General features: G+C 42.2%; 1 protein-coding gene across 1 annotated transcript; it reads right to left on the bottom strand.

Annotated features, from left to right (window-relative positions):
* Window positions 1–54: 54 nt before the first annotated feature.
* UBXN4 (UBX domain protein 4) lies at window positions 55–14606 on the bottom strand. The gene is made up of 13 exons (XM_077181736.1): window positions 14440–14606; window positions 8991–9093; window positions 8123–8151; window positions 7190–7308; window positions 6429–6594; window positions 5905–6007; window positions 4316–4370; window positions 3988–4152; window positions 3044–3171; window positions 2214–2316; window positions 1747–1878; window positions 1230–1438; window positions 55–672 (listed from the first exon to the last, which is right to left on the bottom strand). Exons 1-13 carry the CDS (start codon window positions 14516–14518, stop codon window positions 534–536), a joined length of 1530 nt encoding a protein of 509 aa, XP_077037851.1. The 5' UTR covers window positions 14519–14606; the 3' UTR covers window positions 55–533.
* Between the last annotated feature and the right edge of the window lie 2144 nt (window positions 14607–16750).

The raw sequence follows: 16750 nt of genomic DNA, 5'->3' as shown, positions 1-16750 counted from the left end.
ATCCTGCTTGCTTCCCTTGTGATACCAGCACATCAGAGGAACTTCACAAGGTAGTCATGTTTTCTGGAAAATAGTTTATTGAGTGCTTAGGGAATTAAAAACTACAAGGTTTTGCTTGCAGTTGCAGAAGCAAGAAAAAAGTTAAACATAAATTAGTTACGTGATTTGCTACTTATAGTGCTTCTGAAACCCTCATTTTAATCAGTCATTGTCTACCATGACCTTCATATGAATATATCTGGCCCTTAAATTTATGTAGCAGAATATTTATAGATTAAAAAGTGCCTTTCTATGGCATAGGGCAATATTTATGAAAGCTGATGGAGATTTTCAGTCTTTTTACTAGGTTTCACCTACACCCACTTGATTTTTCTGGCATAAGTGACTTTATTCCATAATCCACCAGGAATAAGAATTAAGTAATTCAGTCAGTGGAAAATAAGCCCCACTTGTCCAGAAGCTTTAGTTGACAGATCAAATAAGAGAAGGAAAAAAAAAAAAAGCAGCCAGATAGTAACTGCAGTTACTCAAAACTACATTTGTTGTGTAGAATTTCCATTCCAAGTATTGTTTTCATCTTCTCCATCATCTTGAGTCCTCAGTCTATATATTTTGCCTTCTTTTTTGAAGTCTTCCCCCCGCTTTTCCACTACTCGTTTCCTGACTGCTTGCCTAGGGCACAAAAGAACAGTGAGGTTTGACAGTTTCCTCAGTAATAATTACACAAGAGAAGCAACAACTGCAATAAACACAAATCATCCATCCTTCTCTTATCCTCAAGAATAGTTTTCTTCAACCCTTTGTTTCCTTGGGAAGCAATACCCAGGTGAAAATTTGTCACTTAGCAGTCAGACAGAGTGGCAGACTCTCATTTTCCCTGTCATTGAAGCAATAAGTGGCTTCTTCACCAGAAACAGCTGAGCAGCTCTCCTGGTACATGGGAGATCTCATTCTCTAGGCAATACAAAACCTGTCAAAACCAGACTTCATCTGCTTCTCTTTCTTGAACAACCATCCCCTAACAGTTTGATATCTCATTTTTACCTTCCAAACAGTATCAGCTGAAGTGAAGCTCACCTTTGTAGTTACAGCTGAATTCCCTATTCATAAATAACTGCGAGACAATGCTTTACCTACTGTGTAATTGGAAGTTGAGTTCCCAACTACAAGATCAAAGCAATTGCAGCAAGAGGCTCAGAGAAACAGCTGCCTGAAGCACTTTGCCTTACCTGCTTTGCTCGAGGCTGCCCGACGTGGAGGGAGCTGAGTGCTCTTGCTGATGAGCTGATCTCACAGAGGGCTGTGAGGGGGGAGGGCTCGTAAACAGGAAGTTGCTAATGAATCTCCAAACTGCTAAGAGGGGGTAAAGGATTGTGCCCAAGAACTTCCACAGATCACTGCCCGAAGCCTGAACAACAGAAGTCGCAGGTCTTCCTGCCTGTCATGAACACACCAAGCAAACCTGTCAGGTATTAAAGTCCTGCTCTTGTAGACAGAGTATTTCACACATCCTTTCTAAGCAGCTCAGCAGACACAAAAAAACAACTTTGGTTACACCTTAGACAAGTGTCTATGCCACCATTTATCTGCTTCAGAGAAATTTCTCCAAATCAGTCCTGACAAAAACTAGAATAATTTTGCAGTCTTTAGACAAAGAAAATCCCCAAATTCAAGCCAAATAACAGCATGTATCCAGCTACTGTACTGCTGTTTGAAAAATCAGACACACCAAAACCCAGCACCTACCGGCAGCAGCACTACTGAAGCACTGGGTGCTAACTCGAGTTCCAGTAACTTCTTTCCATAATCTTCTTTGGTAAACTCCCTCCTGGGAAACATTGTCGCCAGTGAAAAATTGCCATAAGTGTTACCAACCGTCTGTGAAGCACATAAAGAAAACATTGGATTTATAACTGCTCATTTTCAAACAACTGCATATTAGCCAGCTGAGTATACCTTAGCAAGAGTTTTGTATCAAACTATCAATCATCCTCAGAGTAGGAGATGAAATATTGTTCATTTTTCTCTATATCTTACTAATGACACACTGCAGCAATCCAAAGGCACTTGGTGGCACTGGAGAAGGCTGCTAAAACTCCCTTCAAATACCCAATAAGGAAAGGAGTTGATGACAACTCCACCACCATAACAACTACTTGAGGCTCAACAAATCCTAATCAGCACATAGCTGAGAAACAAAATGCCCATACTACCTGTGCAGCAAACTGCCTGGCTTCTTCTAGCCGTGCTTCAGATGGGAACTGGTTGGTGAAGGAAGATCCATCGGGGAGGCGGAACTGAATCCTGGCTATTGCACTGCGGGACAGGTATTGGGGTCAGTCAGGACATGAACACTTACAGACAAAGGCTCCTGGACCTTGAGCTTGGTACTATGGCAAGTAATGTGAAGTAATGCCACAAGAAATGTGGCAGAGGGGGACAGTCATGCTGCCCAGGGCAGTGCAGAAGGGTTGTAAGATTGAATTCACAATGGAAAACCACCTGCTGATCTCAATGGATCTCTTCCACAATTCCACATAAGGTTCCCATAGGTTTGGATAATTCTTAAACCAGCAGTGCTGGGCAAAGCAGGAGACAGCTCTGACATGGGCAGCTGATGGCTTCAACCCTACCTTGCTGAATCCAAGCCATCCACACACAGCCCCTGGATCTGCACCAAGCTTCCCAGCAGTGCTGACATTATCCAGTCATTCTGCCCAGGCATAATCTTTGGCATTCTCACCTTATCTAGCACCCCAGCAAGCTCCATTATACTGGTATTTAAATCAAAGCTCAGACACAAAACAGCTCTTACTAACTAAAATAACACACCAGTAAAGGTGGTCAGTGTTTCATGATCATGAATGTCAAAAAGATGAGAGCTCTCAAAGAGCATCACGTTCATGTAAACAGCTACCTTTAATGTCACTATTTAAACAGCTCAACATGGCAACCAGAGATGAGGAGATATATTAACTCTTGTAAAAAAGTTTCTTTATCTCTCTCCCCCAAAATACACACTTGTGTCTCTACTGCAACTCACCTTCGCTCCCTTTGAGCTGCCTCTTTTCTGGCCTCTATTTCAGCCTGTTTAGCCTGAAGAGCTGCAGCTTTTGCAGCTTCTGCTTCTTCCTTCGACTTTGCAAAGCGAGCTGCCCTCTCAGCACGATCCTGTGGAAGGATCAAAGGGAAACCTTCATTGTTAACATAACTTGTTGCTTAACATTCATTAGACAGCTATGATCTATACTCGTGAACCAACTGCACAGATACACACAGAGCATATGGAGAAACGACAGTGGAACTGCAAAGAATTATTCAGTGCCAAACTGCACAATCTTGTGTCATTAGCCAAGATGACACTTCTCACTGAGTCACTGCCCACAACCAGTTGTTAATAGATATCTTCCCATGCAAGCTCAACACAGCAGGGAAGATAAAGGCAAAAACCTTACACAACTGCAATTCTGAGTGTTCTATATCAAAACCTAATAATGAGGAAGAATTTCAGTTGTTATCTACTGTTTACATCCATATATGCACACACACATATATACTAACTTGGAAAATAATCCTCCTCACCATTCTGAGAGCAGTGTTCTTGTGTATGTTCTACAATTAAATACTCCTCATGCTTGTCTTTTAGCACCATGCCCAAATTGCAATTATTTTTACATTTATATGAGAATTCTCCACTAGGCTCAAGCAATATGACAGAAATGTTTGTTCATATAGAAAAGAATTGTGAAGATGAAAGCAGAAGTTTCATTTTATACACAGGAAATGCATATAAAATGAAACAGATTACATTGTCTCCTATAAAAAAACATAAACCCCAAACACAAAAATTGTTACTATACAAGGCTATACAAGATTCCAAATGGAAAAATGAATAATCTTTCAAAGCCTCAGCAAATGAGAAAAATTATCATTTTAGCACACTGTGAGAGAGAGAAGCAGCAAACTCTTCCAAAATGCAAAATTTACCATTGCAATCTGTTGCCTTATGCGCTCTCTGGCAGCCCTCTCTTCTGCCTTTTCTCTGTTCCTTTCCTCCAACATACGTTTGGTCAGTTCTTCTTCCTGTCGTCTTTTGTACTCCAACATTTCTTTACCAGTTTTCCTTCTTTCAATTTCTTTCTTAATTTCTTTCTGAATAAAGAGATATAAAAATTGGACCACAAAATTACCTTGGGCAAGAGAAAAGACTGAAGTATGTTTGTGTAAGGTAGAATTAATTATTTATTATTTATTCAAATAAGGGTTAAAAAAAACCAAACCTGCAACTGCAAGGGGTTTTACATTTTTGTGTTACCTGCTCTTCTTCTTTCCTTTTCTCTTCTCGTCTTTCTTCAAGCTTTTTTGTTAACCTGAATTTAAGAATAGAGTGAAAAGTGGTATCATTGCAGTATTTTCAAATGTTAATGAAGCATTTGCAAACCCAGGAGAACACATGAAAATGAGCTGTAGCACAGTGCTAATAGCACTGTGTACCAGCAGTGATTCATTCCCATGCGGGTGCACCTTCCATGCAAAGGGCAGTGGTGATTTCACCACCTCCTTTCTCACTGCAGAGTTCTTCTAACATATTCCTTTTGTCCTTTTTCCACTCATTAAATGAAGATTCCTACATTTTCTTACTCTTGAACCAACTTAGGAAGATATACAATAAGCAAATACTATTTATGATCTGTGGTAACAGAAACACTAAATCTCAGTCTCTTTTTAGCTATTTAAGCCATCTGGTTTATTCTGCACATCATCTCCTAAAATGGAACACAAGTAATATATAGCCCTGACATAGATGCAGATGCATCTGTCTCAGCTATCCAGAAAAATGCCTCAGAATAAAGATTAACTTAAAAGAACAAAGTAAATTTCTCAATACAGATTGACAATAAAATCCCAACATATTTGAAGTCTGGGAAAAGGGCAGGCATGACCCAAAGTCAAAAGTCTCATAATCAGAAAAACATATGGTAGCTGTTCAAAAGAAAGTGGTAATTACCACAGAGCTTGGCCTCTTTCTCCCCCTTGCAAAAAATGCTGTAGATAAATTATGCATTATTTAAAAAGGAACATTGATAAATCTATTAAAATGTTGACTGCATTGCCTTATCAGTGGTAAGTAAAAAATATACCTCTTGTCTAATAACTTTAGAAGAAAACTAAAATAAGCATGAAAAAGATTTAAAATATATTTTAGTATTATAAATATTCCGATTTGCTAAACATGTGTTATGGTTTTAGACAGGGTATTTCAAGTATCAGTTACTTACTAAAAACAAGTTTATAAACAATATCCCATATTTAAAAACAATTAATTATGAATCAATCATGTTTTGAGCCAGGTGTTTCTGATCACCAGGCTTCAAAAAACTGAACTCAAGTCATTACTGCTCACTGATCAAAACATGAGCCTCAGAATAGGATTCCACTGACTTTTTCAATGACTTGTTGGTTTGGTGACTACAAACAGTCACCAAACCAACAAGAAGAAATAAGATGACATCTCTATACAAAACCTAGCTTGGCATTTTATTGCACCAGTTTCCATTGCTTTGAGTTCAATGTTTCAATTAATTCAAGAACCTGCAGCAAACGTATCCTCTCTATTGAAGTTGTATCAAAGGTGAACACTTAGAGTTTTCCAGATTACCTTTCTTTCAAAGAACATGAGGAATTATATTAATTAAAAACCTGATTTGGTATCAGCCCTAGTATTGTCAGAGACATGTAATAGAAAGTAAGACCACCAATATTTGCCAGATGACAACAGATGAAGGACCAAACCCCTGTAATTAAATGTGTTTGTTAAAAAACCCCAAACCAACCCAAAACCCAACAAAACTGCCTCCTGAGAAACAAATACAACACATTAAGAAGTCTGCAAAAAAGACTTGCCTTTCTACTTTGAGTGTAAGATCATTCACAGGCTGAGCATCATTTGCTTGCTCATCTGCAGAATTAGTTGCTTCCTGGTTTGCTTCACCTGAATTTGCTTCATCTTCAAGGGATTTACAAGAAAGAAGAAAAAAAGAAAAGGTGCATTTCTTATCATAACAATTATCAGGCTCACTGCTAGCCACAATTTTCAACTGGGGTATCTCATACAGGGTTCTGTTACTTAGACTCTCTCCCTCAACAATCTGGTTTCAGGTTACTAAGCCAAAAAACTCTTTAACTGAACCCTTTTTCAGGAAAGCATACACAGTTTTATTGAGTTATAAACCAAAGATTCCTCCTTAAAACTAAGCAGAATGACAAGTTATCCTTCCCTCTAGACTTGCACAAAGCTTTCTGGAATATCCCAAGTTTTTCTTCAGTGAGTCTGCTCAATATGTATCCTTTTATGTACCATCATGTAACAACTTAAGAAAAACCATTTCCAAAGCAAATGAGTGCCATGAGGTGGCAAGAACACTAACCATTACCAGCAGAAGATGCTATTGTCTCAGGCATAAGAGCCTCAGCAGAGTTACAAAGCCCTGCTCTGGATTCTGCATTTTCTGGAGCACCATCAGACTGAGAGGAGGGACAGGGAGCAGATGCCTGACTGCCGTTCTCCACAGGCCGCCCTTTCCCTGTGTGCATCTGAGAAATTGGGAAGAGAGAATGAAGTCTGTGAAAGTTCAAATATTTTTCACAGGTTAAAAAAAGGTCAAGACTGAATTATTACTGAAGAATCAGTCCTACTGAAATTATAAAACTAGAATTACCACATATTGTTGAGTATGGTACAATCATGCATTTCATATTTTTTTCTAATTTTAGTCTTGCACTTGAAATCAAAGTGATAAAGCAATCTACACTTGTATATAACTTTATAAGTCCACATTACAGAACAATATTACATAACCACATTATAAGCTGAAGAGTAATCCCCTGAAAGGTGAGTTGTCACATTTTGTCATTCCAGTTTAGAGCTCTTGACACATTTCTCCAGTACTGTGGGTTTGTTTACAGAGGTGATCTAAACCAAACAAAAATTAATGCAGCACATGTGCACAGTGCTTCCAACCTGTGTGCTGAACCCAAGGTTGCAGATGTTATTGTTGGAAGGACAGAACCAGTAACTCACTGGTTCTGCTTCCACCAGTAACTTCCAAAGGCACAAGCTAAGGCCCAGGGCCATCACTGAACTGAGCATTACCAGCTCCACCTGGAAGATCCAGCCTGTCTGCATTACCTGTTTGACTTTATGGATTCTGGTAACAAGCTCTTCCACAGAAACGCTGCCAGCAATAACTTCCAAAGGGATTCCATTGTCTCCTATAAAAAAGCTGGATGGGACGCACACTACGGGATCTGCACAGGAAGTTAAGGGCGGTGAATGGCAGGAGTTGACACAGTAACAGGGCAAAGCAGACCTTCCTACAGCAGCTTCTAGCCCAGGGCTCTCATCCCCAGCTGCTCACCAGCAGCCAGGGATGGGGGAGGAAGAAAGAAAAAGATGCTGGCAAACATTACATGCAACTGGTAAGCATTTCTACTTTCCTTTTTACTGGTTTAAGCCAAAGTATTTTTCTCCAGCTTTTCAGGCAACTGATTATGCATTGACTTGGGAATATTTTGTTTTAGTGTCAGACAACATCTTAAGTAGACAGTAATGAAATCTCCCGAGGATGGAGGATATCCAAGTTAAGAATTCCCAGGATCACACAGAATTAATGAGCTGTAAGCAGTGACCTCCTTGAGGCAGGCAGGGCTTTACCTGGCTTCACACCTGGGTATGTGACAGAACCCAGGCCACTGTTTGTTCCCCCGCCTCTGCACCTCTGAGCCCCAGCTCATAATTTAAAGCATTTTTTGTTTGTTTGCTAATGCTGATTAGTAGGACCAACAGGTTATTTAGATTACATAAAGCTTTAGATAATTTTCTATTTAGAGAATTACATAGGATTAACATAAAAAAACCCAATTTGCTCACTTTCTCTAATAACTGACAGCTAGTTGAATACACAGATGGTATCTATTAACACAGTTTATTGCATAGTTTTGTGCCAAAATAAGTATTTTCAATAGCATTGCTTGTAAGTATTTGTCTTAAGAAGGGTATTAACTTGTAAAGAGCAATTATCTGTAATCATAATGTAGCATCTAAACAGATCTCAAAGGATACAAATTTGAGAAAACTGCAGGCATGCTTCACTGTTTAAAAGAAAAGATTCATTTAGGAGTAGCAATCATTTTGCAACAACTTCAGATTAAGTCTTTCATCATAAAAATAACTGTCCTACAAAACTATTTAAATACTTGAGAGAACACTAAAAGCAAATTTGCACTGCATCTTATCATTAACATTCTGCAAAAGTGTTGACATGGTGACAATCCTTGGTTATCACAGTTGACTACATAAAAATTAGGAAAGCAGTGCTAAAAGGCAAGTCAGGAAAAAGAAATCTAGTCTATTGAGCACAAATAATGTAGTAAATCTAATAAAATGTCTATAGAGCATTTCAAAATAATACCATTTGGGGAAATGTCAGTGCACTTTGTGTACATGGACTGGAACACAAACATTAACAAAAATAGCTGAGTAATTTACCCAGGAGCTTAAATGCTTCTCCATTCTATGTGTTACAATGGAGGCAAACACATTTTCTCTGGGGCTTTACAGATTTTTATCTTTCTGAATTCATGAAAGGTTTTTAATTCATTATGTAACTTGGCAAATGAAGAACTGCCTCTAGCACTTGCATTTTTAATAGCATTTTTGTGTCTCTTCCAGTTGAGAAAGGGCAACCTCAAGCATTCTATTACTAGTACTGGAATACAGTCTGAAATACTCAATGAGTATGTGCAGAACACAACAATAAATGTTGACATTTTCTCGGGCTTTAGGGACTCCAGGAGTACTGAATTCACTTCTGTTCTGGAACCCTGTATTTACACTACCTCCTAATCAGGGTGAGGACTTCAAAAGCCTCTTACTGTCATCATCATCAATGAAAGATTGTATAAGAGACAGAATTAGAATAGGCTCAAACCTTTTGGTGTCAATTTTAATAGCAACAAAACCATCTGATGCAGCTTCAGTCACCTTCTCATCTTCCCACCTTGCAGCCATCTCAGCAGATTGTTCATCTTCACCTGCAAGACACAGCACACACATGAGTTAAACCCACCACAAATTGCTGTTTCTGCCCTGATTTTACCTTTCCTTCGATCCCTTGGATTCACCTTTGTAAAACACTCTAGGGATTATTTTCAAGTCAGTTTATAATTATTATTTTTAATAATCTGGAGACAATTCACTCCAGCTGGTTTACTTTAATATGTCAAAACTATGTTCTGCTTGCCCCTCATAAGTTTAATTATATATTAGTACATCAGTTGCTAGTAGGTAAAACTATGTTCTTCACTCCCTGTAAATACATAATTCAGCAGGTAAGGTTTCACAGTTTGACAGTGTAAAAAAATCCCCAAATCAAGAAACATTTATTTGCAAATTATTTATAACTTAGTTTTGTATTCCATTTCCTGACATTAACAGTAACTGTATGATGAGAGGAAAAGGTGTGAGGAGCACAGAACAAGAATAACAAATGCAGAGGAGCTACTTGGATAAGAGGAACTGAAAAGCTGTTCAGGGACCAAAGATTCAGAGGTGTTATTTTAATCAGATGAAACAGACCAATCATACATTTATGTCCTAAAACACCAGTTTAGTGAGGGTCTGGGTTAATAAATAGATTCTGATGAATATTAACCATCTTTCAACAAGTACACTGGCCTGCAACCATTTCTTTATCTTCAATCTGTATTACTTCCTAGCAGCTTGGAATGGACTGCAGTCCTAATGAAGAACCCAAGTCACAAGTATAGAAGTATAGTAGTCCATTATTCAGTGACAACAACAAACCACTTGTTTGTTTCATCCCAGTTGCCATTCCATGCAATATTTTTGACTTGTTAAAGATCAGGAGTTACATGTGGCATCTCCCAGTGAAGTGCTGCTATCTGGTCACAAGGCCTCTCACAGGGGCACGTATCAAAAATACAATTTTGGAAAAGTGGTTTTCAACCACGTGTCTCAGTTCTTCCCTGGAAATTACTGGAGCAAGTAAGAAAGTATCTACCTCTATTATTATTCTTCTGCATAAGCAAGCAAATATTTAGGCTATTTTACGTGGGAACCTTTCCTCTTGCTATAAGTGCAGTGCTTCCAAGTGTGGTCAATGCAGCTGTTGTGCCCAGAGCAGCTCAGCCTCCTCTCCTGTTTCCAAATGCTCACAGGCAGGCAGCTGCTTCCCCACACACTGTTTCACAAGGACATGTGCTCATCTGATTAGGCTACTAAAAATATCTAAATACTTGCCTAACACTAACTTTTCCACACAGCCAACTGCTGGAGAGAAAAGAATGCTGAAAGACACAAACATGGCAGAGGCTGCTCACAGTACAGTCTGAGAGATGACTGAATGAAAATGCTGATAGCTCACATTTTATAAAGCTCTGGGCCATGATGTTAATATTGTCACTGCCCACTGAACAGTTGCTTATTCTCATACATCTTTTTGTTTTGATAACCCTTTCTCATTTAGCGGTTAGGGTTCATTTATTACAGTTTGTAGCTGTAATTATATCCTGAATTCAAAACTGCCAGGTCACAGGAAAAACATCAGAAAAGTCAAGAGGTCAAGTGCAACAGAACTTGACATAATTCATAATTCTGCTAAACACTGAGCCAGCACAACAGCCTTAGAATTCTAGATCCCAAACCTCTCAGATTTCTTGTTTCTCAAACAAAAACATCACTCTATTTCACTTAGTGAAATGATCTGTAAACAACTCAGTCACAGTTACACCTCCCCATCTCTTAAATCTGATCAGGAAAATCTATATAGGGAAAACATCGATCATTTCTCAAGTGATTCACATATGGACAAGACTCTTCTTCTGCAATAATTTACTTCCTGTATGAGGAGCTTACTCAAAACCATCACAGGTTGTCAGAAGACTTTACTTCTCCTCAGCACACAGTTATCAGGGCAGTGTTTTCCTTTCAGAAGGAGAGAGATAAGCCAAACTTACTTCTCCATGTCCAACATTTCATAACTACTCAGTAAGAGAGGACTGCCACTCTGGAAATGCCAGGAAGCCAGGACATTAAACCACTCACCTCCTCCTCCTCTGCAGTATTTCACTTATTTAACTTGCAAAGTGTCTTGATACATCTTGGCTACAAATAACTAACAAACAGCTTATGTGAGCAAATCACCATTTTGTAAAAAAAATATTCAAATAATAAAGTTATGAACAAAAGGAGGCAGGTTTCTACAAACATTGAAACTGAGCAAACATTTTAATTTAAAGCTTTTTATTGTCACACACATACCCTTTCATTTTTTCATTCTGAAAATCACTTTTTATGAGTTGGCCTGGTATTTTAATGATCAGAACATGTCTAACCTTTGGAAAGATACAAAATAATCTGCAACACCTCAGTCAGAACAGAGGAAGTTTTGTATCAAATGAACTACCAAGTTTAGATTAGTGACTCAAAGGATCAAAGGCTTTTTAACTCTGTAGGCTACAAAATCATCTGCAGAACAGCTACCAACAAGATACCAGGGACGTTCAAAGAACCATAACATATCCTGGGCTGGGAGGGACCCACAAAGACCATCAAGTCGAACTCCTGGCCCTGCACAGGACACCCCAAAAATCCTCCCATGTACATTTAGAGAGAGCATTTTCCAAATTCTCCCTGAACGCTTCCCTGAGGAGCCTGTTCTACTGCCCAACAGCCTCTGGGGCCAGAAGCTTTTCCTGATATCCAGCCTGCACCTCCCCTGACACAACTTCACACCATGCCCGGGGGCACCTGCCTTGCCAGACCTGTGGCACTGTCAGGAATCCTCTCCCTGAGCAGCAGCACAGGGAAGGTGCTGCTGGCCATGACTCCATGGCACAAATAACTCGTGTGTTCCCCAGTCACACCCCCCTTACCTGGCGTGTCCAGAGGCCCCCAACATCTCTCCCCAATATTTCAAAGCAGTTTCCTGAGGCAGACCTGCTTCACCTCATGCTCTCTGGGGAGAATGGAGCAACCCCTTTTATTACAACTTCCCATGAGTTCAATGGCATCTTTAATGCCCTTACACCATCCTGTCACCAGAATGTGCCATGAAGGTTTGAAACACTGAGCTCAAAATGCTGGGATTATGGCTGCAAGCAAAAACGCTTTAGGAGAAACCTGCTCGAAAAATGTACACTTACAATCACAAATGCCACCTCATTTCTAAGATAAATAACCACATTATTCCTTGCTTGACTAGAAAATATTCTGGAGCCAGAAAGAATAATCCATTTCTTCATTTTCTAGAGAAAATGTAAGCGAAGTGCAGAGGAGAGGGAGAGAGGGACAGGCAGATGGTGGTGGAAACCAAACACAGATGGACATATCTGTCCAATTAGAATTTCCTAATTTTGGTCAACTGTACCTAACAGCTATCCTACACAATGGCTGCCCCAACACAATTTCAACTTCTCTCATTATTTTTTTTCCATAGATATTATTGGATGAAGTGTACAGAACCAAACACTGCTGAAAGCCTGCTCTCCAGGTGGGAAGTGTGGGGTGTAAAGGCTCAAAGTTACCATCACTGTGCAGTTTGAAACGTGTTTCTACCCAAACAACAAATTCAACCTCTGCTACACAAAACCAGACTATTCTTCCAGCACTCCACATCCTTCAAACACAGCTGCTTCCACACACACTGAGAAAGTTCTTGGGCTTCCCAGCTGCCTTTCCCAGCACATGTAACAGAACAGTTCCATGATCAGCTCTGCCATGGGTCAGCTGCCCTGATCCCACGGTGCCCAGGGTGGACCAGATGTGGGCAGAACTCTCCAACTCTTCCATTTCAGAGATGTGCCTGGCTGAAGTCATGCTCTGCCTTTTCCAGGGCTCGTAGGAACAAACAAAACAAATCCTCACAGCACACACTGTGACAAAACTAGGTTACATCCCTGCAACCATAAATGTATCTCCCCTGTGTATCTACATATTCCTACACCCACCTAGTCAACATCAGAATCTAATGGGCCCCATTTTGTGCAGAACTTTTGTTTCATAAAAAATACTGGACATAAGTTACAACATGCATTTCTCCCTGATTTATGTATCAAGCTGAAACTACTCAGAGGCCCACCAAAGACCCTCTGTCACTGCCCTTTTCAGCTGGCAGGTGAGAGAATGTCATGGAAGGCTCATGGGAAGATCACTCACCTGTAATCTTTGCAGGCAAAACAGATTTGACTTGGGGAAAAATTTATTTAACTTATTAGTAATCAAAAATCAGAGCAGAATCATGGGAAATGAAAACAAATCTCCTCCCCACCCCACCTGCAGTCAGTTCCTCACACCTTGTCTCTGCTGCTCCTTCCTCCTCAGGGGTTGGACTCCTCATACTCTTCCAGAATGGGGTCCCTCCCAAATTGTGCAATGTGATTCTTTCTCAAGGGCTGAGGTTCTTCATGAACTGCTCCACCCCGTCCCTTACTCCAACACAGCCCAATGTGTGCTCTGACCAGCCCTTGATTTCTATCAGTACGTTTACTCTCCAGCACATGGAGACTTGTGTTAAAGGAATTTAACTGCAATTTTCTGTTCACATCCCCATTGGGAGTGAACTTCTTGAAGCCACGTGAGTCCCACAGTTCAATAGTTCTTAAGGGAACAACTGTAAGTCACACATTCAACATTGTTACTGTTTCATGAAGCATCTGAAAACCTTCAAACCACGAGCACCTAAGGCAACAGTAAAATCTTAAAAAACAACGCACACAGAGATACGGAAAAGCTCAAAAATAAGTTAAAGAGCTTGTCTAATCACAGAAGATCAGTTTCAATCGTGTTGGAAAAGACCTCTGAGACCATCGAGTCCAACCTATGACCAAACCCCACCTTGTCAACCAGACCACGGCACTGAGTGCCACGTCCAGCGTTTCCCTAAACACTCCCAGGGATCTCAGCACCTCCTGGACAGCCCATTCCAATGCCTCATCACCCGTTCTGGGAAGAAATTCCTCCCAATATCCAACCTAAACCTCCCCTGGCGCAGCTCAAGACTGTGTCCCTCTTTCCCATGTTTTTTTCATAGAGAAAGGCAGCATACACAAGACGATGTGAATTCCCGCAGGTTCCAATTACGGTGTTATGAAACACGCACTGTCGGTACGAGGAACGGAAACAAAACACAACGAGCAGCCCGGAGAGCTGCACCGGCGAGAATCGGGCGCAGGAGCGCAGAACGGAGGGACGGCGGCACATCGGACGGGCGGGGGCCGGACACCGACACCGCGGGCTGGGGCTGACACAGCACAAATCCCGCTCGGCGGGAGGGGCGGCGGGCGGGACACGGCTGGGAAGGCGCTGCCGGGCCCCGCCGGTGGGGGCAGCGGGCGGCCCCGGGACGTACCGTACCGTACCTGCCACGAACACGACGAAGACGGAGCTGCGCTCCTTGGCGGCGGCGATGGCGGCGGGGACGGAGCCGCCGAACCACATCGTGGGACCGCCGGGACCCGCCGCCCTCAGCGACACCGGCACCGCGCCTGCGCCGCCGCCGCGCCAACCGCCCCCCGCGCGCCTGCGCGCGCCGCCCGGCGCCGCCGCCCCCTGATTGGCGGCCGCTCGCGGCACGCGCAACGCCCGCCCGCCCCCTCCCCGATGGCGCGCGGGGGGCGGTGGCGGGTCCCGCCCCCCTCAGCCCGGCGCCATCTTGGCGGTTCAGGCAGGGGTTGGAGTATTTCCGCAGGAGGGCATCGCCCCTGCGCTGTCCCGCTGCGAAACGGGCTCGGGCCGTCAGGAGAGGTGGCGGGAGCTGCCCGAATTTAGCCCAGGGAAGGGAAGGCTGAGAGGGGCTCTCGTTTATACACGTCCTGTGAGGAGCGGCTGAGGGGGCGTCTCAGCCTGGTGAAATGGGGGCTCGTGGGGGGCCTTACTGCTGTCTACAACTCCCTGACAGGAGGATGGGCCAGGTGTGAGGCGGGCTCTTCTCCCACGGAACCAGCGGCAGAACGATGGGGCAGAGCCTTAAGCCGCGCCAGCTCAGGTTTAGGTTGGACATCAGGAAAAATCTCTTCTCAGAAGGGGTGTCTAGACATTGGAACAGGCTGCCCACGGAGGTGGTGGAGTCACGGTTCCTCTCGGTCTTTGAAGGAAAGCTGGATGTGGCAGTCAGTGCCATGGCCTGGTTGATGTGGTGTTTGGTCAGTTTAAACTCGATGATCTCAGGGGTCTTTTCTAAACCAGTTGACTGTGTGATTCTGTAATGCAGAATAAATACTCAAATAGAATATAAGTATCTCAAAGTCAGGTACCAAGAGGATGGTGCCAGACTCTTTTCAGTTGTGCCCCATGACAGGATGAGGAGCAATGGGCATAGACTAAAATACAAAGATTTTCACCTTAGCATGAGGAAGAGCTTTACATTGGGGGTGGAACAGGGAGGGTGTGGGGTCACCCTCTCTGGAGACTTTCCAAGTGCACCTGGGCACTTTGCTGTGTCAGTGCTCCAGGTGACCCTGCCGTGGCAGGGGCTTGGACAGGGTGATGTCCAGAGCTCCTTCCAACCCTGACAATTCCATGATTCTGTGAGGTAGCTGCCAGAAAAAGGGGCACCTCCTGCACCCAGGGCTGGAGGACTGATGGCCACAGGCATCCCTGCCCCAGCGCCCACCCTGAAAGTGGGTGGAAAGTGATGGAGGGAACGACACAAATCCATGTTAAATAGAATAAAAATAGAGTATGGTGTGCAGAGATCCTCCACGAGAGGCAGGAGGTGAAGCCAGGACATCCCCCGTGCTCCCAGGCTTTGTGAGGGACTGGCAGCACAGGCAGCAAGGCAGGAGGACTCCTTGGTAGACATTTCACAGCAACTGGGACAGCACAGTTGATGTCAAGTGCTCTGATGATTACACTTTGGACAGAACACTGCTCTTGAGCTCTTCTAAAACACCCTTAGGACTGTGACTGTGTGTACTGGGTAACTTGCTGAGGCAGGTACTCAAATATTGAAAGGCCAAAAACCACACAGTCTCTCAGTCTGGAAATCTTTCACTGTTGTACCTTGTGTAATTGGATAATAACAACTAAAAAATCCTTCAGACTTACAGTGAAAAGGAAGGAAATCAGTGTTGACAACACTGTACAGAATCTGTTTTACCTCTCCCAAGATGCAGCATGTGGAAATTGTGTCACAGTAATCCTCACTAGGTAGGCTTTGCATGTGTGTCGTGCCTCTGCAAGTTTCTTAAAGAAATACCATCAGAACATGTTCCTGAGATGGATAAAAAAAAAAATCAGATATTTTTGTATTTTCTTTACAATACAAAACAGATTTAAGGGCAATGCCCAAGGTTGGATAGTATCAAACTGAATTTGTTTTTGGAGATGAACAAAGAGACATCTCTGTTATACAACTGCATGTGTAGCATGGGAGGAAGAGGTTAGGTTGTAAGGAGTATCTTGAATTCTCTAATAAATTTGGATGTGTTGCACTAATTCTCTTGGCATTTCCAGCAACTGTAGTTTGCATTTACTGCATCTGATTTGGAACCCTAAGTTGGAAGCCAAGTTTCACGAGACAGGTGAGTAAAATGTTGAACAGTGTGTGTTTTGAAAATTGTTTTGCAAATATGATTTTCAAACTCTTCGATACCACTTGAAACAAAGAAGAAAAAAAAGGGCTTACTATTGACTGGACATGTAATTTTTGTGAAGGTGTACAATCTCTTA

The sequence above is a fragment of the Agelaius phoeniceus genome, chromosome 7 (assembly GCF_051311805.1).
Source record: "Agelaius phoeniceus isolate bAgePho1 chromosome 7, bAgePho1.hap1, whole genome shotgun sequence".
Taxonomy (NCBI): Eukaryota; Metazoa; Chordata; class Aves; order Passeriformes; family Icteridae; genus Agelaius; species Agelaius phoeniceus.
Note: the sequence above shows the minus strand (reverse complement) of the source record. Positions and strands in the feature narration are given on the sequence as shown.